This window comes from Rana temporaria, chromosome 11 (assembly GCF_905171775.1).
Source record: "Rana temporaria chromosome 11, aRanTem1.1, whole genome shotgun sequence".
In the NCBI taxonomy this organism is placed as follows: domain Eukaryota; kingdom Metazoa; phylum Chordata; class Amphibia; order Anura; family Ranidae; genus Rana; species Rana temporaria.
The window spans coordinates 147,132,887-147,156,184 of record NC_053499.1 but is presented as its reverse complement, the minus strand read 5'-3'; the positions used below and the strand labels follow the sequence as shown (position 1 = coordinate 147,156,184).

Below are 23,298 nucleotides of genomic sequence, written 5' to 3'. Positions count from 1 at the left end.
ACAATCAGATTGCTATGTATATGGCCACGGTTAGAGTGACGCTGACTTCAGCAGTGTGACAGTACAGCAGAACAAACAAAGCTTTATTGAGCCGGAGTGACAGAGACCTCTGCAGCAAGGTGAGGCACCTCGGCGGTTCCATCTGATTGGGGACTTGCCAAACAGCCGCCGCCAAGAACCGCCGCAGCCTCCGCTCCAGAACGGGGGGGATTTTCCTGTTTCTCCTCGGCCGTAGTGAGCGTTACATCCCTGCAGGAAAAGCCGATCTCTCTTCCCATATTCTGCCCAAACCACTGAGATTCAAAGTGGAAAAACAACTTCTCGTTAAAGAGACGGCGAGTTCAACTAGTTAAAGAAGAACTCCGCTCTAGAGAGAAATGAGGCCAGTGGCAAAGGAAACCATAGTCTAAGAGGCAGCGGGTTCAACTCACGAGCACTGTGAAAACCCTGCTGAATACCGCTACATTGTATCAGGTAGGACTCATACTCAAGAGGATTGCAGAGATGTTTCTGCGTCAAATTAGCATTTCTCCCATTGATTTCCCTCGCTGCTCCTGGTGGCGGCACGTTGGGGACGCCGGCGCTGCGTTTGCTATTGTGTGATAATGAAGCCGCCAACGCTTTGTGCTTTCGGGATTATAGATCGCATTTATGAAAGTCGCAGCCCGCGGAGATTAATCACTTCTTTATAAACGCGCTCCGCCATCTGGAACGCCGCGCAATTCATCACAATAAAAAAGTCTTGCTGCTTCGCAAGGGATTCTGATGCCGTTCCTTCCAGAAATCCTCAGGCGGAAATTATCTCAGTAATGAGGGTCATGTGACAGGAGGGCGAAGTCCTACATCCAATCACAAGGGACCGCCATGACTAACACTGCGCTCTACAAGACTCTGAATATCCAATCACAGAGGAGACCAAAATCAACCTACATTGAGATACATACAGATACTGAGAATTACACCCAGAGCACTATATACAAGAGAAGTAGTACTGTGCAGAGTCCATACATACAGATTGGGGGCCAGATTCACAGAGAACTTACGCCGACGTATCTGTTGATACGCCGCGTAAGTTCTAGGATGCGCTGTCGTATCTATGAGCCGTATTCACAGTACAAGATACGCCTGAATTTTGGCTTCCTAAGACCAACGTAAGTCTCCTACGCCGTCGTATCTTGGGTGCATATTTACGCTGGTCGCTAGGGGCGCTTCCGTTGATTTACGCGTCTAATATGTAAATGACCTAGATACGCCGATTCACGAACGTACTTGCGCCCGTCGCAGTAAGCTACGCCGTTTACGTAAGGCGTGCGTCCGGCGTAAGTTTACCCCTCATAAAGCAGGGGTAAGTCATGTTAAGGTATGGGTGCGGGAACAGCGTCGTATTTTACGTCGTTTACGTAAGTCGTACGTGAATGGGGCTGGGCGTAAGTGACGTTCACGTCGTACGCATTGAGCCGTCGTATCTTAGGGAGTATATGCGACGTGATTCTGAGCATGCGCGCACAAGCGCCGTTCGTACGGCCATGCATTTACATGGGGTCACGACTCATTTTAATACAACACGCCCACTACCTGCCTACTTTGAATTAGGCGGGCTTACACCGGCCTATTTACGTTACGCTGGCGTAAATATAGGAGCAAGTGCTTTGTGAATACTCTGCTTGCCTCTCAATGTTACGTCGGCGTAGCGCATATAAGATGCGCTACGCCGGCTCAAAGATGCGCCGATGTACCTGAATCTGGCCCTAAGTACAGATACTGAGAAGTGGAGGATAATGAAGTCACACTATGCGGCGGGCGTGTTTCCTGCGTGTTTCGTGCGTGTTTCATGCGTGTTTGCTCTCAGTGACTGTCAGCTCCTGGCCCGGCCAGCTCTCTGTCTGTAGGGGAATAATAGCACTCAGAGGGTCCCCCCGGCACACAAAGGGCCTCTGTTTGGGGGGAACTCGGGTCGCCATCTCAGGACAATGACATCAGGACACTGCCATGAATAGACGGGTCTGTTTCCCTGAAATCTCCCCTCAAGGACCTGTTTGTTCCTCCAGGCCGCGCCGCAGTCATATTTCACAATCACCTCAGAGCACGGCATGCAGAATGTATAGACAGCACATCACACCTATGAGCCGACCCCCCCCCCCCCCCCCCCCGGAACCCCTGCTGCGCCAGACCGCCATGAGCGTCCCCTGAGCGTCCAATACAACTCTGCTTGTGCTAAAAACAATTACCAGCAATGTATAAACCAATAAAATCTCATCTGACCTCACAGCACATCATCTCTGAGGCACTGGATGGGGGATTCTGAGGAAAACCACCAAATGTCACTTTTACGGCTGCTTCGCACCACGAAAACGCACGCCAGACCCGTTCCTGGATGCGTTTCTGCATGCGCATTTTTAACGTGTTTCGGCGCATTCCAGATGCTTTTTTTTCCTGCATCTGCAGGCATCACCCCCCGGTAGAAACACTTTAATCAAAGGTGTGCAGGTACGTGATGAAATTCAATAAAATCGTGATGAAATTCAATAAAATGAAAGGAGCGAGCCAGGCCAGGCTGGGCCTTATTATTATTATTATTATTATACAGAATTTATATAGCGCCAACAGTTTACACAGCGCTTTACAATATAAAAGGGAGACAATACAGTTACAATACAATAAAATACAAGAGGATTAAAAGGTCCCTGCTCAGAAGAGCTTACAATCTAATAGGGTGGGGCAGGTGGTGATGGGGCACTATTCCTCCCAATGATGAGGCACTATTCCTCTCATTGATGCCAATGATGGGGCACTTTCCCTCCCAATTTTTTTTACTCCCACTGACCACCAAGCCTACGGCATTATTTACTCCCACTGATTTTCCACTTCCATTGGCCACAGTCTGGCCCCCCTAAGGTTTGAATAGCAGTAAACTGACCCTTTGTTTGAAAAAGTTTGGAGACCCCCGTTTTTTTAAAGCCTGTGGTATGTGAAACACACTCAGGCCTCGTACACACGACCGAGTTTCTCGGCAAAAACCAGCAAGAAACTTGCTGGGAGATATTTTTTGCCGAGGAAACCGGTCGTGTGTACATTTTCGTCGAGAAAACTGTCAAGAAACTCGACGAGCCAATAAGAGAGCATGTTCTCTATTTCCTTGACGGGAATGGAGAAAATTGGCTTGTCGAGTTCCTCGACAGCCTAACAAGGAACTCGACGAGGAAAACGATGTGTTTCGCCCGTCGAGTTCCTCAGTCGTGTGTACGGGGCTTCAGACTAACACCCAGTGCAAAAAAAAAGTGCACACACAAAACATGAGAACACAAAAAAGTGCACCGGGTGTACACACGGACCTCCACCGAAGAGGAAGGACCCTTACCCTGATCCCCTGGGGTGCAAGGCTCCTGACGGGGACTGAGGAACTCACTGGCCCACCGAGCCGAAACAGATCAGCCCCAAGTACTAGGTGGGGCTCCCCCAAAGGGACTCCCCATGAGAGAGGGCGAACCAAGCCAGAAGGCCATATCCACACCCTCCCAAGACTTTCAGGGCAGGCCCGAGGAACTACACCAGGGGTCTCAAACTGGTGGCCCTCCAGCTGTTGTGAAACTACAAGTCCCATCAGGTAGGGCTGGGCGATTTGAATCAAGATTTGAATCAAGTTTTTTTTTCCTGATGAACACCCCGCCGGCAGGAGTTTTTAGGCGAGGCCGCGGCTTCGGCCTAGTCCACTGCGATCCTGGGAAAAGGCAGCAGACTAGGCCGAAGCCGCGGCCTCGCCTAAAAAATCCTGCCCGCAGCTCACCGTGATCCTGGGAAAAGGTTACAGAGACTGATGTGACTAGCTCAGTGTTGTCTGTACAGCACTGCGGTATATGTCAGCGCTATATAAATGTATAATAATAATAGTGTGTGATGGGGGAGGGGCATTAGAGTGTAAGCTCTTCTGGTACAGAGACTGATGTGACTGGCTCAGTGTTGTCTGTACAGCACTGCGGTATATGTCAGTGCTATATAAATGTACGATAATAAAAGGCCCAGATTCTGAAAGGGCTTACGACGGCGCAACGCCATGTGCGCCGCTGTAAGTCCTAATCTGGGCCGTCGTATCTATGCGACTGATTCTTAGAATCAGTTACGCATAGATATCCATTAGATCCGACAGGCGTAAGGCTCTTACGCTGTCGGATCTTAAATGCAATTTTTTTTTTCCGCTTCCGTAGTTTTCCCGATCGAGTATGCAAATTAGCAAAATACGCGAATCCCCGAACGTACGCGCGGTCGACGCAGTGAAGATACAACGTTTACGTTAGATTTGCGACGCGTAAAGTTGCCCCTGCTATATGAGGGGCAACCAATGTTAAGTATGGCCGTCGTTCCCGTGTCAAAATTTTAAAATTTACGTTGTTTGCGTAAGTCGTCCGTGAATGGGGATGAACGCCATTTACGTTCACGTCGAAACCAATGACGTCCTTGCGACATCATTTAGCACAATGCACGTCGGGAAATTTTAGGGACGGCGCATGCGCAGTACGTTCGGCGCGGGAACGCGCCTGATTTAAATGATCCACGCCCCCTACCCGGATCATTTGAATTAGGCGGGCTTGCGCCGGGGGATTTACGCTACGCCACCGCAACTATACAGGCAAGTGCTTTGTGAATCAAGCACTTGCCCGTAAAACTTGCGGCGGCGTAACGTAAATGAGATACGTTACACCGCGGCGATCTACGAGAATCTGCCCCATAGTGTGTGAGGGGAGGGGCATTAGAGTGTAAGCTCTCTGGGCTCTATATTGGGTTCTTCCTCATTATCGGGTTGTATTGAAGACTGAGCTCCTCTTCCCTGAACTACATTCAGCCAAACCGGCAGCAGACGTTCTCATAAATAAATATAATAAAGTAAACTCACCTTGATCCCCTACAACAGGCCCCTAATTGGTCAGGCTCCAGCGGTGCCCCCCGCCCCCGCCCTCACCCTCCCTCCTTGGCACATACCATCCGCTATTCTGAGTCTCGGGTCAAAGTGACAGCTGAATTGGACGCCGTCCCAGCTGAAAGAACAAAATACCACCCAGCCAGCCAGCCACAGATGGTAAGATAAAACACGCCGAAATACTCCCAATTTTTTTCAGCACTTAAAGGGTCACACCTCCCCGGATCCTGTTCATCCTCTGAAATCTACTTCTGTGCATTAAATTAACACCCTCTGTTATGCCAAAGTGGGAGGAGCTAGGATGCAAACTGTCGCGGGGAAAATGTCACCCAAAACTCACAAAGCAGGTTTGTGGTAGGCTGAATCACTGCCGGCCTTCCTATCTCTCAGGGACCCCGGAAGTGAGGTCTCCACATCGGAGCTCCCAGCTCAGCCTCTCTGCTGGGTTCTTCTTCCAGGCCTTTTCCTGATGGGATTCTCGCACCGAATGCACTGTTTAAACAGTGCTATGTTGAGGAATCGCCTCCCTAACCCTGACCCGCTTCTCAGCCAATCAGGTGCACCAGGTCTGGTTACCGGTCACCTGATTGGCTGAAGCTACAGGCGCTGTGATTTAACGCCCATCAGGCATCCAATCATAGCAGAGATGACATGAAGAGGACGGGAGAAGACATCGAGGGCTTGGAGGGAGCGTGGAGGATGGCGCTGACCCGAGAAAAGTAAGTGCCGGGCGGAGGGGGGGGGACTGGCTGCATTTGATGGGGCAAACTGGCATCATTTGATGGGGCAAAGTGGCGGCATTTGGTGGGGAAAACTGGCATCAATTGATGGGGCAAATTGGCAGCATTTGATGGGGAAAACTGGCAGCATTTGATGGGGGGCAAACTGGCAGCATTTGATGGGGAAAACTGGCAGCATTTGATGGGGAAAACTGGCGGCATTTGATGAGGAAAACTGGCAGAATTTGATGGGGCAAACTGGCGGCATTTGATGGGGAAAACTGGCATCATTTGATGGGGGGCAAACTGGCAGCATTTGATGGGGAAAACTGGCAGCATTTGATGGGGAAAACTGGCAGCATTTGATGGGGAAAACTGGCAGCATTTGATGGGGCAAACTGGCATCATTTGATGGGGGGTAAACTGGCAGCCTTTGATGGGGAAAACTGGCATCATTTGATGGGGCAAACTGGCAGCATTTGATGGGGAAAACTGGCAACATTTGATGGGGCAAACTGGCAGCATTTGATGGGGAAAACTGGCAGCATTTGATGGGGCAAACTGGCAGCATTTGATGAGGAAAACTGGCATCATTTGATGGGGGGCAAACTGGCAGCATTTGATGGGGAAAACTGGCAGCATTTGATGGGGCAAACTGGCAGCATTTGATGGGGAAAACTGGGAGCATTTGATGGGGCAAACTGGCGGCAATTGATGGGGCAAACTGGCGGCAATTGATGGGGCAAGTTGGCGGCAATTGATGGGCACAGACACAGTGGCTGCGTTTGATGGCACAATGGCTGCAATTGATGGGCACAGTGGCTGCGTTTGATGGCACAGTGGCGGCAATTGATGAGCACAGTGGCAGCAATTGATGGGCACAGTGGCGGTAACTGATGAGCACAGTGGCGGCAATTTATGGGCACAGTGGCTGCGTTTGATGGGCACAGTGGCTGCGTTTGATGGGCACAGTGGCTGCGTTTGATGGGCACAGTGGCTGCATTTCAGTACAAGAACCAAATAATGATAGTATTTGAACCAAACAATTGGAGAATTGGAATTAAAAACACTAAGAGACAAATAAAGGGTATATAAAAACCAAATAAAAGAGGCGTGAGAACCAAAAATTGGGATGGTGGGAACCAAGTGATTGGGGTATAGGAACAAAAATGATGGGGGTAATTCTACTGTTGTGAATGCCATCACAATGGGCGTGAACTTTCAATGACGCCGCCCGTTGTGATGGCAACCAGAAAGCTTACAGCACTACTCGCCGTAAACACTGCGCATGCACGAGAAAGAGCGGTGAATGCTGGGAGATAAGCATTCACCGCTACCCGGAAATCAGTGCTTGTGGGCTTCACAATGCCCACAAGCAAAATGGAAAATCCCTATATCGCTATTTTTAAAGTTCTTCTTTTGAAAGAAAAAGGACAGACGAAAATTGAAGACACCAAACAAGTGAGTTTTACTTTGTTAGGTAAAAACACATTGAATGCTCAAAAAAAAAAAAGATTGGCCGTGAAACCTCCGCTTTAAGAACCTCCAATTAGATATACTGGTAAATCGGCAACTAGGATTTACCCGGTCTGAATAAAACAGGTGTCTAGGCTGAGACTCTCGCCGAGTCAGAACCTTAGGGGTTAAAAGGCAGCGGCAGCAGACACTGGCCGTGCCCGGCACAGATGGTGTGAGAGCCCTGGCACATGACACCAGCAGCGGGCACCCACACAGCTCCACTCGCAGACTCTGGAGGCAGATTTTTGGGAACCGGACCAAGAAAACCACATCTCAGTTTTCCGACAGCTGCGCCGCGATCGGAGAGGAAGTTGCTTTTTCTTTTTTTTTTTCTTTTTTCTAAAATAAGAAATATGAAGCGGGAGAAGAGGAGAGGCATCTATTCTGCCTCCTCTCCAATGCTTCCGTCAGCAGAACTGTTGTATCTGCAGGGAAATCCCACATAAACATTGTATATTCCGAGTACGGCCCCGCGACAGCTGGGCGTGCAGAGCACATCTGGCGGCTGGTATATTCCCAGAGAGGGACGTCATTGGGAGCCGCAGAACCACCGCGGCTGCATTACATCACCGTGTCACTGCCATGGAGGGAGGGAGGGGAGGGGGGGGGGGGTCCCGCCTGTAAACTCTTGGGCAGGTTGTGGCACCTTTTAGTGAATTCTAAAGATTATTTCTTCCCGAAAAAAAAAAAAAAAGACGTATTCTCTGTCACAGCTCAGGGATAATGGCAAGCAGATGAAAAATATCGCTTTTGGAGCGATCGTCCGATAATCTGATCGTTAGTACACAGCTTTCGAGAGCTGATCACAACAGTTCATGCAAAATTATTCCGAAGGGACATTTTTTCTCATACGATAACAAAAAGAATGATTTTCAAGTAATTAGTATAGTATTTGCACAAAGAAAAAACACGCATGCTCAGAAACGAAAGAATACATTATAATACACGACATTCCATCACTTCCGAAGTTGTATTCTGTCGTATGAGAATTTTCGCAACTTTAGTTACCTATTGGTTTTCGATAGCATGTAAAAAAAAAAATAATAATATGGGGAAAGGGGGGATTAGGCTGTTTCAAGGCCCCCCTTTTCCTCATGGGATTCATAGCAGGGGGCAGTTTTTAGGTTCCCTTAGGTGTTTAGGCGGGAATCCTTAGGATTGGTTAAGCCCAGTGAGTTGCTAGGGGTAAGAGTTGAGGCTGGGATAGGTCAATATTTTGGGTCAGGCGGGAAAGGTTAGGATTAGTTAAGGCATTTCAGTTAGTGGGGAAAATTGTGAGGTTTAGGGGTTCAGGATAGGTCAGTTAAGGTCATCTGACCTTCCAGAACTTTCCAGCTTTGGGAAAATCCCTATTTAAGCCTAGGTTCACACTGCTGCGAATTAAAAATCGCGGTAAAATGCGTGATTTTACCGCGATTTCGCGGCTGCGATTTTGCCGCGATTTCGGCCGCAATTTAATGTAAATCGCGGCCCGAAATCGCAAAAAGTAGTACAGGAACTACTTTTTGAAATCGCAGATGCGGCGTCGCACTGATTAGGACAGTGCCATTGCCGACAATTGCCGCCGATTTGAGATGCGATTTGACATGTGAAATCGCATCTCAAATCGTTCCAAATCGTACCCAGTGTGAACCAGGGCTGAAGAGCTGGTTCCGTTGGATCGGGGCCAGCCGTTCCAGGGGAGAACCAACAGCGGATCTACAGTTGATTTGTGTAAGGTGAAATATGTGATGTTAATATTTTATGATTATTTTAAATAAACCAATGGTTATGCCGCGGCCACATTTTATCCAAAAAAATATATATATATATATATATATATATATATAGTTGGGGTAAATTATGTATTAAAGTTGAGTGTTTTTTATCTATAATTAATAAAATTTATTTATTTTAAACATTAAAGTGTGTGGTCTCAGGTTATTGGTATGTCCAGGCATCCTGCTTATAATCCCATGCTCATCGTCTGATATTCTTATTGTGTACGAGGCTTAATGGATGACATTAGGTTTGATCTATGCACTGTGTATAATAAACTATTATTTTGTATTGTTTTTCATCCTTTCACCATCACAGTGCTGCTGATCTCCTCCACCCTCCTCTTTCAGTCACTTCCTGTCACTTCCTGGCATTTGTAGCACCTCATTGCTCTGGACCAGCTTCCCGATGGTGACAAGAGTGGACCATGCCTGTGCAATGTTTGTTGGCATTACCATTTGTAGTCTCCAGCAGGGATGCAGGTGACGGGGTGCCAACACGGGAGCACAACTGGGAGACAAGGGCTGGACATAGTGACCCTATAACAGGAAGTGCCTGAAAAAGGACCTTTGTGGCAGGATCGCCGGAAGAACAATCAGATATCTGCCCTTCACCATCAGAGCAACTATTGGATATTTGCCTGCCCACCAATAGAGGAATGATCAGATATATCTGCCCTTCACCATCAGAGAAACAATCTAATATCTGCCCTTTACCATCAGAGGAACGATCAGATATCTGCCCTTTACCGTCAGAGGAATGATCAGATATCTGCCCTTCACCATCAGAGGAATGATCAGATATCTTCCCTTCACCATCAGAGGAATGATCAGATATCTGCCCTTCACCATCAGAGGAACGATCAGATATCTGCCCTTCAACATCAGAGGAACGATCAGATATCTGTCCTTCACCATCAGAGGAATGATCAGATATCTGCCCTTCACCATCAGAGGAATGATCAGATATCTGCCCTTTACCGTCAGAGGAATGATCAGATATCTGCCCTTCACCATCAGAGGAATGATCAGATATCTGCCCTTCACCATCAGAGGAATGATTAGATATCTGCCCTTCACCATCAGAGGAATGATTAGATATCTGCCCTTCACTTTAGAAGAAAGATCAGATATCTGCCCTTCACCATCAGAGGAATGATCAGATATCTGCCCTTCACCATCAGAGGAATGATCAGATATCTGCCCTTCACCATCAGAGGAATGATCAGATATTTGCCCTTCACCATCAGAGGAATGATCAGATATTTGCCCTTCACCATCAGAGGAACGATCAGATATCTGCCCTTCACCATCAGAGGAATGATCAGATATATCTGCCCTTCACCATCAGAGAAACAATCTGATATCTGCCCTTCACCATCAGAGGAATGATCAGATATCTGCCCTTCACCATCAGAGGGATGATCAACATCTGCCCTTCACCATCAGAGGATCGATCAGATATCTGCTCTTCATCATCAGAGGAACAATCAGATATCTGCCCTTTACATCAGAGGAACAATCAGATATCTGCCCTTCACCTCACCTGGTGAAGGGCAGATATCAGACTGTTCCTCTGATAGTGAAGGGCAGATCTTGTTTCTCTGATAGTGAAGAGCAGATCCTTCCTCTGATGGTGAAGGGCAGATGTTGGATCATTCCTCTGATGGTGAAGGGCAGATATCGGATTCTTCCTCTGATGGTGAAGAGCAGATCATTCCTCTGATGGTGAAGGGCAGATGTCGATCATTCCTCTAATGGTGAAGGGCAGATGTTGGATCATTCATCTGATGGTGAAGGGCAGATGTCGATCATTCCTCTGATGGTGAAGGGCAGATGTTGGATCATTCCTCAGATGGTGAAGGGCAGATGTCGATCATTCCTCTGATGGTGAAGGGCAGATGTTGGATCATTCCTCAGATGGTGAAGGGCAGATGTCGATCATTCCTCTGATGGTGAAGGGCAGATGTTGGATCATTCCTCTGATGGTGAAGGGCAGATGTTGGATCATTCCTCTGATGGTGAAGGGCAGATGTTGGATCATTCCTCTGATGGTGAAGGGCAGATGTTGGATCATTCCTCTGATGGTGAAGGGCAGATGTTGGATCATTCCTCTGATGGTGAAGGGCAGATCATTCCTCTGATGGTGAAGGGCAGATCATTCCTCTGATGGTGAAGGGCAGATCATTCCTCTGATGGTGAAGGGCAGATGTTGGATCATTCCTCTGATGGTAAAGGGCACATATCGGATTCTTCCTCTGATGGTGAAGTTCACCATCAGAGGAAGAATCAGATATGTGCCCTTTACCATCAGAGGAACGATTGATGATCTGACTACTCACCATTGGATATCTGCCGGTTCGCCAGCAGCCCCTAAATAATTATTCCCCCCATGACGTTCCTCCACATCTTCGATGAACACACAGTAGCCATATACAAAGACTATTACATTTGGTAGATGTGTAAAAATTAGGTAACATTTAGAAACACTATTATTTTCCAACAATTTGAAAAATTGCCCCCCACCAACTGTGCAACCTTCCCGCTCACTCTGCCCAATAGGCTTCAGATTTTAATGAACCCCCAAGGAATGTTTGCCTTGTGCCAATCTTGGGCGACACACAGGCCGCTCTTTCTCTCCTCCTCCCCCCCCCCGGCCCTCGCCGGTGAGACAACTGCTGAATTATTGACAGGCTGCATGGCCTCGGGACAGTTTGGCACCAGCCACTTCTATCAGAGAGATGTTCTTACACACAATCTTACCCCCTCACTAATTTCACTGGAGACAAAAGTGTCACTAATCCCGCAATTCGGCAGCAAGGCTTCCTCTGCGGGTCATGTGACCCCGGAGCTGTCAATCTTCAAAGAAGCGGGGAAATCCTTAGGAAGCACTTCTGGAATTTGTGCTGCATTCCAAAACAGGATGCCTGCCGCCCGGCCAGCACCGGGCCACACCACCAGGACCCGGACAAACCACCGCAGGGTCCGGCCAGCACCGGGCCACACCACCAGAACCCGGACAAACCACCGCAGGGTCCGGCCAGCACCGGGCCACACCACCAGGACCCGGACAAACCACCGCAGGGTCCGGCCAGCACCGGGCCACACCACCAGGACCCGGACAAACCACCGCAGGGTCCGGCCAGCACCGGGCCACACCACCAGAACCCGGACAAACCACCGCAGGGTCCGGCCAGCACCGGGCCACACCACCAGGACCCGGACAAACCACCGCAGGGTCCGGCCAGCACTGGGCCACACCACCAGGACTCGGACAAACCACCGCAGGGTCCGGCCAGCACCGGGCCACACCACCAGGACCCAGACAAACCACCGCAGGGTCCGGCCAGCACCAGGCCACACCACCAGGACCCGGACAAACCACCGCAGGGTCCGGCCAGCACCGGGCCACACCACCAGGACCCAGACAAACCACCGCAGGGTCCGGCCAGCACCGGGCCACACCACCAGGACCCAGACAAACCACCGCAGGGTCCGGCCAGCACCAGGCCACACCACCAGGACCCAGACAAACCACCGCAGGGTCCTTCAAAGCTCATGGGTTTGACTTGGCTCGAAGTTGATAGTTTAAGTTTAGATGTTTGCACCATCCAGTCGCTGGGGAGCTGCGAGTCTCCAGCTGGCAGTACATGTTGAGACTTGTAGTTCCCTGGCTTCTGGAGGAATGCAAGTCACACATTTCTATTATATGCCTTCTATTTCCCTATAAAGCAGAGGTCTCCAAACTTTCCATGTATGAGCGCTACATTATAGATTTTACTAATATTTCCAGGCCCAAAAAATAAAAAATCCCCTTACGTTGCAGTCTACCCTTTACATCAGGGTCACCAACAGAGAGTCCCCTTTACATCAGACTCCCCATCAGAGTCCCCTTTACATCAGAATCCTCATTAGAGTCTCCCCTTACATCAGGGTCACCAACAGAGTCCCCTTTACATCAGACTCCCCATCAGAAACCCTTTACATCAGAATCCTCATTAGAGTCTCCCCTTACATCAGGGTCACCAACAGAGTCCCCTTTACATCAGACTCCCCATCAGAAACCCTTTACATCAGAATCCTCAGAGTCTCCCCTTACATCGCTGACCTAATTAGAGTCTCCCTTATATCAGTGTCCCCATTAGTGTTCCCCTAATAACGGGGTCCCCATTAGTGTTCCCCTAACAACGGGGTCCCCATTAGTGTTACCCTAACAATGGGGGCCCCATTAGAGTTCCTCTTACATCAGGGTCCCCATAAGATCCCCCCCAACATCAGAGTTTCCATCATAGTCTCTCTTGCATCAGTGTCCCAATAGAGCTTCCTTACATCTGGGTCCCCATTATAGTTCCCCCTCCCCTATGTCAGGGTCCCAATCAGAACCCCCCTTACATCAGAGTTCCCATCATAGACCCCCCACCCCCAGCCCCATTGGCGTTCTCTGTAAATAAAAGCCCCCCTTACATCAGGGTCCTCATTTGAGTCCCTCCTTATGTCAGGGTCCCCATCAGATCCCCCCTAACATCAAAGTCCCCATCATAGTCCTCATTAGAATCTCCCCTTACATTACTGACTTAATTAGAGTCTCCCTTATATCAGTGTTCCCATTAGTGTTCCCCTTACAACAGGGTCCCCATTAGAGTTCCTCTTACATCAGGGTCCCCATCAGATCCCCGCTAACATCAGAGTCTGCATCATAGTCCCTCTTACATCAGTGTCTCAATAGAGTTCCCTTACATCTTGGTCCCCATTAGAGATCCCCTCCCCATCAGAACCCCCCTTACATCAGAGTTCCCATCATAGACCCCCCCCCCATTGGCGTTCTGCGTAAATAAGAGTCCCCCTTACATCAGGGTCCTCATCTGAGTCCCCCCTTATGTCAGTGTCCCCAATCAGATCCCCCCTAACATCAGAGTTACCATCATAGTCCCCCCTTACATCGGTATCCCCATTAAGCCACACATGATCCGAAAATCGTACGAAAAATACTGCATTCGCATTGATCATACGATAATCGGATCGTTAGTACAGAGCTTTTGAGAGCCAACCAGGACAGTTCATCCGATATTATTCTATCGGACATGCACGGAATTTGTTTTTCGTACGATGCCAGGTGGTGCGATTTTCGTTTAATCAGTACAGCTGTCGTTCGAAAATGCAATACAGATGCATTACACCGCATGACATCACTTTCACATTGTTATTCTGTCGTACGATAATTTTCGTGACTTCAGTAAACTCATCAGATTCGACGTGAGATAAGCAAATACAAAAAAAAAAGGACGATCATTCGTCCGATAATCAGATCATGTGTACGGGGCATTAGAGCCCCCCCTTACGTCAGGGTCCCAATCAGATTCCCCCTAACATAAGAGTCCCCAACATTTACCCCCTTACATCAGGATCCACATCATAGACCCCCTTCTCCCTCCCCATTAGTGTTCCTAAATCAGAGTCCACTTTACATCAGGGTCCCCATTAGAGTCCGCCCTTAAGTCAGGGTACCCATCAGATCCCCCCTAACATCAGAGTCCCCATCATAGACCCCCTTACATCAGTAACCCCATTAGAGCCCCCCCCTTACGTCAGGGTCCCCATCAGATTTCCCCTTAACATTAGAGTCCCCAAAATTGACCCCCCTTACATCAGGATCCACATCATAGACCCCCTTCACCCTCCCCATTAGCGTTCTTAAATCAGAGTCCACCTTACATCAGGGTCCCCATTAGAGTCCCTCTTATAGAAAGGAGCCCCATCATAGTCCCCCCTATACAGAGTCCAGATGCGGGTTAGGGGGGGGGGGTGTTGAAGCAGAGACCATGGGCAACCTCTGCTGACCTTAATCCTCAATCTGCGCACATTATGGCTACACCGCTGACCCAAGCTGCGGGCTGAGTAAAATCTTGTTGCGAGCCGGATGGGGCCCACAGGCTGCAGTGTGAAGACCCCTGTCATGGAACATTCAGTCTACACACACTGATATTTACTATTACAAAAGTTTTTAAAGTCCTCAAAGCATTTTTTTAAAACATTTTTTCCAAATAAGCAAAAACAGAACTTCCTGCATCATTCCCCCGGGTTGGACAAAGTGATTTCAGAGGCAAATTCCACCAAGGAGCCAGGCAGATCTCTCCTATGGACCAGCAGATGAGCTGCCTGTGTCCCCATTAAGGAGAGCCCCCCTCCCCCTCTCTATTTGTCCCGGTGACCGTTATCACCGAGAGTGAAAGTGAAAGAAAATCCTAGTTTTGGGGTTGTCGCCAGAACAGGAATTAAATCCTCCAATGGGGACGCAAGTTCAGGGATTCCCTCACTTTGGAGGGATTTCCTCTCACTTCCTGTTGTGGCTAAAGGACAAGAAGTGAAGGAAAATTTCCCCCCCAAAAAAACTGACAAATGTTATAACCCTCCCTTACTCTATCCAAAAAAAAAACTTTTTCTCTAAATTAAAGTATATCCAAATAATTTTTTTTGGACAACCCATCAGATTTTTTTTTGGCTGTTTGGAGATGATTTACTAAAACTCGAGTTAATGACATTGCTATTTAATACTCACATTTTTTAGATTGATTCGTCCCTCGCAGTCGCGTTTAATAGCCAAAATAAACGTATAGAATTCATTGCTGGCCGTTGTCATTTTGCTTGTGGGCATGTGAAGTTTCCGGCATACGGTGCAGCTGAGCGACCAGCATGCACCGCCCCGTTCTCGCGCATGCGCAGTAATGCGCTGTAAAGTATACAGGTTGCCATAACAACGGGTGCCCGCCCCCCGTTGTTATGGCAACCTAGCCCTCTGCGCTGCCCACTGACTACTGGGAAATGATGACGCACATCTGTCCGTGGCATGTATAAGGGTCATGTCCGTGGCATGTATGGGGTCATGTCCCTGGCATGTATGGGGTCATGTCCATGGCATGTATGGGGTCATGTCCCTGGCATGTATGGGGTCATGTCCGTGGCATGTATAGGGTCATGTCCGTGGAATGTATAGGGTCATGTCCGTGGCATGTATGGGGGGTCATGTCCCTGGCATGTATGGGGTCATGTCCGTGGCATGTATAGGGTCATGTCTGTGGCATGTATGGGGGTCAGGTCCCTGGCATGTATGTGGTCATGTCCGTGGCATTTATGGGGTCATGTCCGTGGCATGTATGGGGTCATGTCCGTGGCATTTATGGGGTCATGTCCGTGGCATTTATGGGGTCATTTCCGTGGCATGTATGGGGTCATGTCCGTGGCATGTATGGGGTCATGTCCGTGGCATTTATGGGGTCATGTCCGTGGTATGTATGGGGTCATGTCCGTTGCATTTATGGGGTCATGTCTGTGGCATTTATGGGGTCATGTCCGTTGCATTTATGGGGTCATGTCTGTGGCATTTATGGGGTCATGTCCGTGGTATGTATGGGGTCATGTCCGTTGCATTTATGGGGTCATGTCCGTGGCATGTATGGGGTCATGTCCCTGGCATGTAAGGGGTCTTGTCCATGGCATGTATAGGGTCATGTCTGTGGCATGTATGGGGTCATGTCCGTGACATGCATGGGGTCATGTCCGTGGCATGTATGTGGTCATGTCTGTGGCATTTATGGGGTCATGTCCCTGGCATGTATGTGGTCATGTCCGTGGCATTTATGGGGTCATGTCCGTGGCATTTATGGGGTCATGTCCGTGGCATGTATGGGGTCATGTCCCTGGCATGTATGGGGTCATGTCCGTGGCATTTATGGGGTCATGTCCGTGGCATGTATGGGGTCATGTCCCTGGCATGTATGAGGTCATGTCCGTGGCATTTATGGGGTCATGTCCCTGGCATGTATGGGGTCATGTCCGTGGCATGTATGGGGTCATGTCCGTGGCATTTATGGGGTCATGTCCCTGGCATGTATGGGACAAGCCTGGCAGACAAATAGAATTGGTGGCGGTGGGCTGGAAGGAAACCTGATCGTTATGATATTATTGTTGGTTGGGTTTGATAACTGATGTCCTCAATTTGTCCAACCCCAATGATGCCAAACCTAACCTTTACCACATCCACCGGGCACCGTCAGACAGTTGGGCACAGAACATAAAAACGTGCATCAAGTGATACTCACTGTTTGGCTGGCGGCCGGTGAAGACGATAAGCTGGATCCACTCTGCGCCGTAGTCAAGCCCACCATGGCCAAGGGTCGGCACTCCATACAAGCTCCAATAAGCAGCTGCTTTCCGTCGTCCACAAACAAGCTGTTGGCGCCTCTCGGTGCCAAAAGGAAGACGGGCAACCTGGCGAGCTGGACGGTCTTCAGGCCCAGCAACCTCTTCTTCTCGGTGCGGCAGAAGAAGCAGACGAAGGTCTCCACCTGGTACTGCCGGGACCAGGGACTGCTGGGCTGCTGCTGCTTCTTCATCTCCTGCTGGAACCATTGGCCCAGAAGGTCGTGGTAGCAGAGGCCGCAGGTGGACACCAGGCCCGTAGAGTCGGGAGGTTTGGCCATGGGCGCCGGCGGGTAGACGGTGAGGAAAGGGAAGAAGGGCTCCTTGTCGGCATACCTGCTGGGCGGGTTGATGCTCAGTTGATACTCGGCCCCGGGGCCCAGCTCTGCCCCGCACACGTAACAGATGGCGGTGGGCGCCGGGTGGGCGTTGAGCGCTTTCCGGCTCGGGCTGGGGGCAGCGGCGGTGAACACCTGGTGGTATCGGCCCAGGAAACTCTGCACGGACTCAATGAGCTCCTCGTTCTGCGACGCCCGGTAGATTGCCCAGATGTCCTCTAACACCCCGTGGCACTTTCGGCAGCTCAGCACCTCCCCGTGCTGGGTCATCCCTCGGGCGCCGGGCGGGCAAGGCATCTGGGCGATGAAGGGGAAGTGCATGGTGGACTTGGCGCTGCCGTTGGCAATCCTGGAGCGCATCGTTTTTCCCTGGTTGGCGCAGTCCTCTCCGCACAGGTAGCAGACGCCTTTGCCCTGGGGGTCGCTGGGTCGCGGCGTCGCCCCCTTTTCATCCTGGAGGGGCACCACGTACAGCCGCTGCAGGACGGGCACGTTGGCCATGTCGAAGCTTTGCCACTGCTGCATGAGGGAAGAGTAGCAGTTGGCACACGCCCGGGCGCTGCCGCCGGCGGTGATAGCTTGAGCGCCGGGCGGCGGGGCGTGCAGCCAAAGGAACGGGAAAAAGGGCGTCTCGGGGGAGTTCTCCTGCTTCTGTACGTGGATGGCATGGGGGGCGCCGTGCCCACCGCAGATGTAGCAGATGATGGGGTGCCCGTTCTCTGGGGGGCGGGGAGGGGTCCAGTGGGGGGGACCCTCCTCAGGATCGCTCAGTGGGTGGTCTGATAAGTCGGATAAGTCGGAGTCATAGTGGGGGTTCCAGTCTCTCGGGTGTGATCGGGCACCCCCCTCCCCGCACTGGTACGGCCTCTTCAGCCAATACATGCGTTTCTCCAGCGGGGTCCGGCTGCGTTCAAACGCGTCCCACTGCGCGCCCAGGAAGCGCTGGCACACCTGGCACACCCGGGCACACCCGCCGGGGCTCAGGGGGTCGGCGCCGGGAGCGGGGTCCTGCTGCTGGAGGAATGGGAAGAACGGACACCCGTCCCGGGCCGGGGACCGCACCGACAGCCGGACCTCCCGCCCGCGGGGCACCCCTCCGCCGCAGATGAAGCAATACACGACACCCGCTCCGGGGGCACAGTCCTCCTCCTCCTCCACCGCCGCCATCAGACGCTGCTTGCGGGACATCGGGGCGCCCGCCGGGTCACTCATCCTGCGCCCAAACTTTCTGCGGACCCGCCCACTGTGGGGCGCTGTGTGCTGGAGAGCCCGCTGCGGGCTGAGCTCCGGCTGGGAGACGCCCCCTGGCAGAGCACATGGCCGCCCGCTGTAACCCCTTCACTGCCCGGGGAGGGGGACTGCAACCGAGAAAGACGGGGGCACCGGAGCCGAGAAACGGATTGTTACAGCAACCTCACACCCGGGCAACATTATCACCAGATCCGGGCAACATTGTCACCAGATCCGGGCAACATTGTCACCAAACTCACTACCGGGCAACATTATCACCAGATCCGGGCAACATTGTCACCAAACTCACTACCGGGCAACATTATCACCAGATCCGGGCAACATTGTCACCAGATCCGGGCAACATTATCACCAAACTCACTACCGGGCAACATTGTCACCAGATCCGGGCAACATTATCACCAAACTCACTACCGGGCAACATTGTCACCAAACTCACTACCGGGCAACATTATCACCAGATCCGGGCAACATTGTCACCAAACTCACTACCGGGCAACATTATCACCAGATCCGGGCAACATTGTCACCAAACTCACTACCGGGCAACATTATCACCAGATCCGGGCAACATTGTCACCAGATCCGGGCAACATTATCACCAAACTCACTACCGGGCAACATTGTCACCAGATCCGGGCAACATTGTCACCAGATCCGGGCAACATTATCACCAAACTCACACCCGGGCAACATTGTCACCAGATCCGGGCAACATTGTCACCAGATCCGGGCAACATTATCACCAAACTCACTACCGGGCAACATTGTCACCAGATCCGGGCAACATTATCACCAAACTCACTACCGGGCAACATTGTCACCAGATCCGGGCAACATTGTCACCAGATCCGGGCAACATTATCACCAAACTCACACCCGGGCAACATTGTCACCAGATCCGGGCAACATTGTCACCAGATCCGGGCAACATTGTCACCAAACTCACTACCGGGCAACATTATCACCAGATCCGGGCAACATTATCACCAAACTCACACCCGGGCAACATTGTCACCAGATCCGGGCAACATTATCACCAAACTCACACCCGGGCAACATTGTCACCAGATCCGGGCAACATTGTCACCAGATCCGGGCAACATTATCACCAAACTCACTACCGGGCAACATTATCACCAGATCCGGGCAACATTATCACCAAACTCACTACCGGGCAACATTATCACCAGATCCGGGCAACATTGTCACCAGATCCGGGCAACATTGTCACCAGATCCGGGCAACATTGTCACCAAACTCACTACCGGGCAACATTATCACCAGACCCGGGCAACATTGTCACCAAACTCACTACCGGGCAACATTATCACCAGATCCGGGCAACATTGTCACCAAACTCACTACCGGGCAACATTGTCACCAGATCCGGGCAACATTGTCACCAGATCCGGGCAACATTGTCACCAGATCCGGGCAACATTATCACCAGATCCGGGCAACATTGTCACCAAACTCACTACCGGGCAACATTGTCACCAGATCCGGGCAACATTATCACCAGATCCGGGCAACATTGTCACCAGATCCGGGCAACATTGTCACCAGATCCGGGCAACATTATCACCAAACTCACTACCGGGCAACATTGTCACCAGATCCGGGCAACATTATCACCAGATCCGGGCAACATTGTCACCAGATCCGGGCAACATTGTCACCAGATCCGGGCAACATTATCACCAGATCCGGGCAACATTGTCACCAGATCCGGGCAACATTGTCACCAAACTCACTACCGGGCAACATTATCACCAGATCCGGGCAACATTATCACCAAACTCACTACCGGGCAACATTATCACCAGATCCGGGCAACATTATCACCAAACTCACTACCGGGCAACATTATCACCAGATCCGGGCAACATTGTCACCAGATCCGGGCAACATTGCCACCAGATCCGGGCAACATTGTCACCAAACTCACTACCGGGCAACATTATCACCAGATCCGGGCAACATTGTCACCAAACTCACTACCGGGCAACATTGTCACCAGATCCGGGCAACATTATCACCAGATCCGGGCAACATTATCACCAAACTCACTACCGGGCAACATTATCACCAGATCCGGGCAATATTATCACCAAACTCACTACCGGGCAACATTGTCACCAGATCCGGGCAACATTGTCACCAGATCCGGGCAACATTATCACCAAACTCACACCCGGGCAACATTGTCACCAGATCCGGGCAACATTGTCACCAGATCCGGGCAACATTATCACCAAACTCACTACCGGGCAACATTGTCACCAGATCCGGGCAACATTATCACCAGATCCGGGCAACATTGTCACCAGATCCGGGCAACATTGTCACCAGATCCGGGCAACATTATCACCAGATCCGGGCAACATTGTCACCTGATCCGGGCAACATTGTCACCAGATCCGGGCAACATTGTCACCAGATCCGGGCAACATTGTCACCAAACTCACTACCGGGCAACATTATCACCAGATCCGGGCAACATTATCACCAAACTCACTACCGGGCAACATTATCACCAGATCCGGGCAACATTATCACCAAACTCACTACCGGGCAACATTATCACCAGATCCGGGCAACATTATCACCAGATCCGGGCAACATTGTCACCAGATCCGGGCAACATTGCCACCAGATCCGGGCAACATTGTCACCAAACTCACTACCGGGCAACATTATCACCAGATCCGGGCAACATTGTCACCAAACTCACTACCGGGCAACATTGTCACCAGATCCGGGCAACATTATCACCAGATCCGGGCAACATTATCACCAAACTCACTACCGGGCAACATTATCACCAGATCCGGGCAACATTGTCACCAGATCCGGGCAACATTGTCACCAGATCCGGGCAACATTATCACCAGATCCGGGCAACATTATCACCAGATCCGGGCAACATTGTCACCAGATCCGGGCAACATTATCACCAAACTCACACCCGGGCAACATTGTCACCAGATCCGGGCAACATTGTCACCAAACTCACTACCGGGCAACATTGTCACCAGATCCGGGCAACATTATCACCAGATCCGGGCAACATTATCACCAAACTCACTACCGGGCAACATTATCACCAGATCCGGGCAACATTGTCACCAGATCCGGGCAACATTGTCACCAGATCCGGGCAACATTATCACCAGATCCGGGCAACATTATCACCAAACTCACTACCGGGCAACATTGTCACCAGATCCGGGCAACATTATCACCAGATCCGGGCAACATTATTACCAAACTCACTACCGGGCAACATTATCACCAGATCCGGGCAACATTGTCACCAAACTCACTACCGGGCAACATTATCACCAGATCCGGGCAACATTATCACCAAACTTACTACCGGGCAACATTATCACCAGATCCGGGCAACATTATCACCAAACTCACTACCGGGCAACATTGTCACCAGATCCGGGCAACATTATCACCAGATCCGGGCAACATTATCACCAAACTCACTACCGGGCAACATTATCACCAGATCCGGGCAACATTGTCACCAGATCCGGGCAACATTGTCACCAGATCCGGGCAACATTATCACCAGATCCGGGCAACATTATCACCAAACTCACTACCGGGCAACATTGTCACCAGATCCGGGCAACATTATCACCAGATCCGGGCAACATTATTACCAAACTCACTACCGGGCAACATTGTCACCAAGCCAAGATCCGGGCAACATTGTCACTAAAGAAACATGTTCACCAAATTATTACAACATTTTCATTGCATGGGAGCAACATTGTCACCAGATTAGGACATTGTCATCAAACCCGAGCAACATTGTCACTAGAGAAGTATGGAGGGCAACATTGTCACCAGATTAGAGAAGTATGGAGGGTAACATTGTCACCAGATTAGAGAAGTATGGAGGGTAACATTGTCACCGGATTAGAGAAGTATGGAGGGTAACATTGTCACCGGATTAGAGAAGTATGGAGGGTAACATTGTCACCGGATTAGAGAAGTATGGAGGGTAACATTGTCACCGGATTAGAGAAGTATGGAAGGTAACATTGTCACCGGATTAGATGTGTGGAGGGTAACAGTAAAGGGCCAATCACAGCCGCCCTTTACCAAGTAATCAGCTGTGTCCAATCACATGTAAACAGACTTGCTGTTATCAGCATTCCTTTCTTCATGTGCCGTGTGTGAGGAAAGGAGAGCCGATAACTGGCAAGCCTGTCAGCACATTGTTTACACTGGCAATCAGGGCCGTGATTATCAGTGCCGCCTCATCAGTGCCCATCAGTGCAGCCCCATTAGTGCCGCCTCATCAGTGCAGCTTATCAGTGCTGCCTCATCAGTGCAGCCCCATTAGTGCCGCCTCATCAGTGCAGCTTATCAGTGCTGCCTCATCAGTGCAGCTTATCAGTGCCCATCAGTGAAGAAGAAAAATTACCTATTTGCAAAAACACATAAAAAAAAAGTGGTGCTTAAATACCACCAAAATAAATCGCTATCTGTAATGGGTACTGCGTTGTGTTGTGTTGCCTGACCGCGCTGAAAGCTGAAAATTGGTCTGGGCAGGAAGGGGGTGAAAGTGCCCGGTATTGAAG

The 23,298-nt window shown here is 50.5% G+C and overlaps 1 protein-coding gene across 4 annotated transcripts in view; it reads right to left on the bottom strand.

Annotated features, from left to right (window-relative positions):
* GSE1 (Gse1 coiled-coil protein) overlaps nucleotides 1-18,667 on the bottom strand; it is a 486,852-nt gene extending 468,185 nt beyond the window's left edge. For all 4 annotated transcript variants that reach the window (XM_040329398.1, XM_040329399.1, XM_040329400.1 and 1 more), the window contains exon 1: nucleotides 17,003-18,667. In XM_040329398.1, coding sequence (XP_040185332.1) covers nucleotides 17,003-18,652 — 1,650 coding nt within the window. In that variant the 5' untranslated portion in view covers nucleotides 18,653-18,667. The remainder of the gene's footprint in view (nucleotides 1-17,002) is intronic.
* Nucleotides 18,668-23,298: the final 4,631 nt, after the last annotated feature.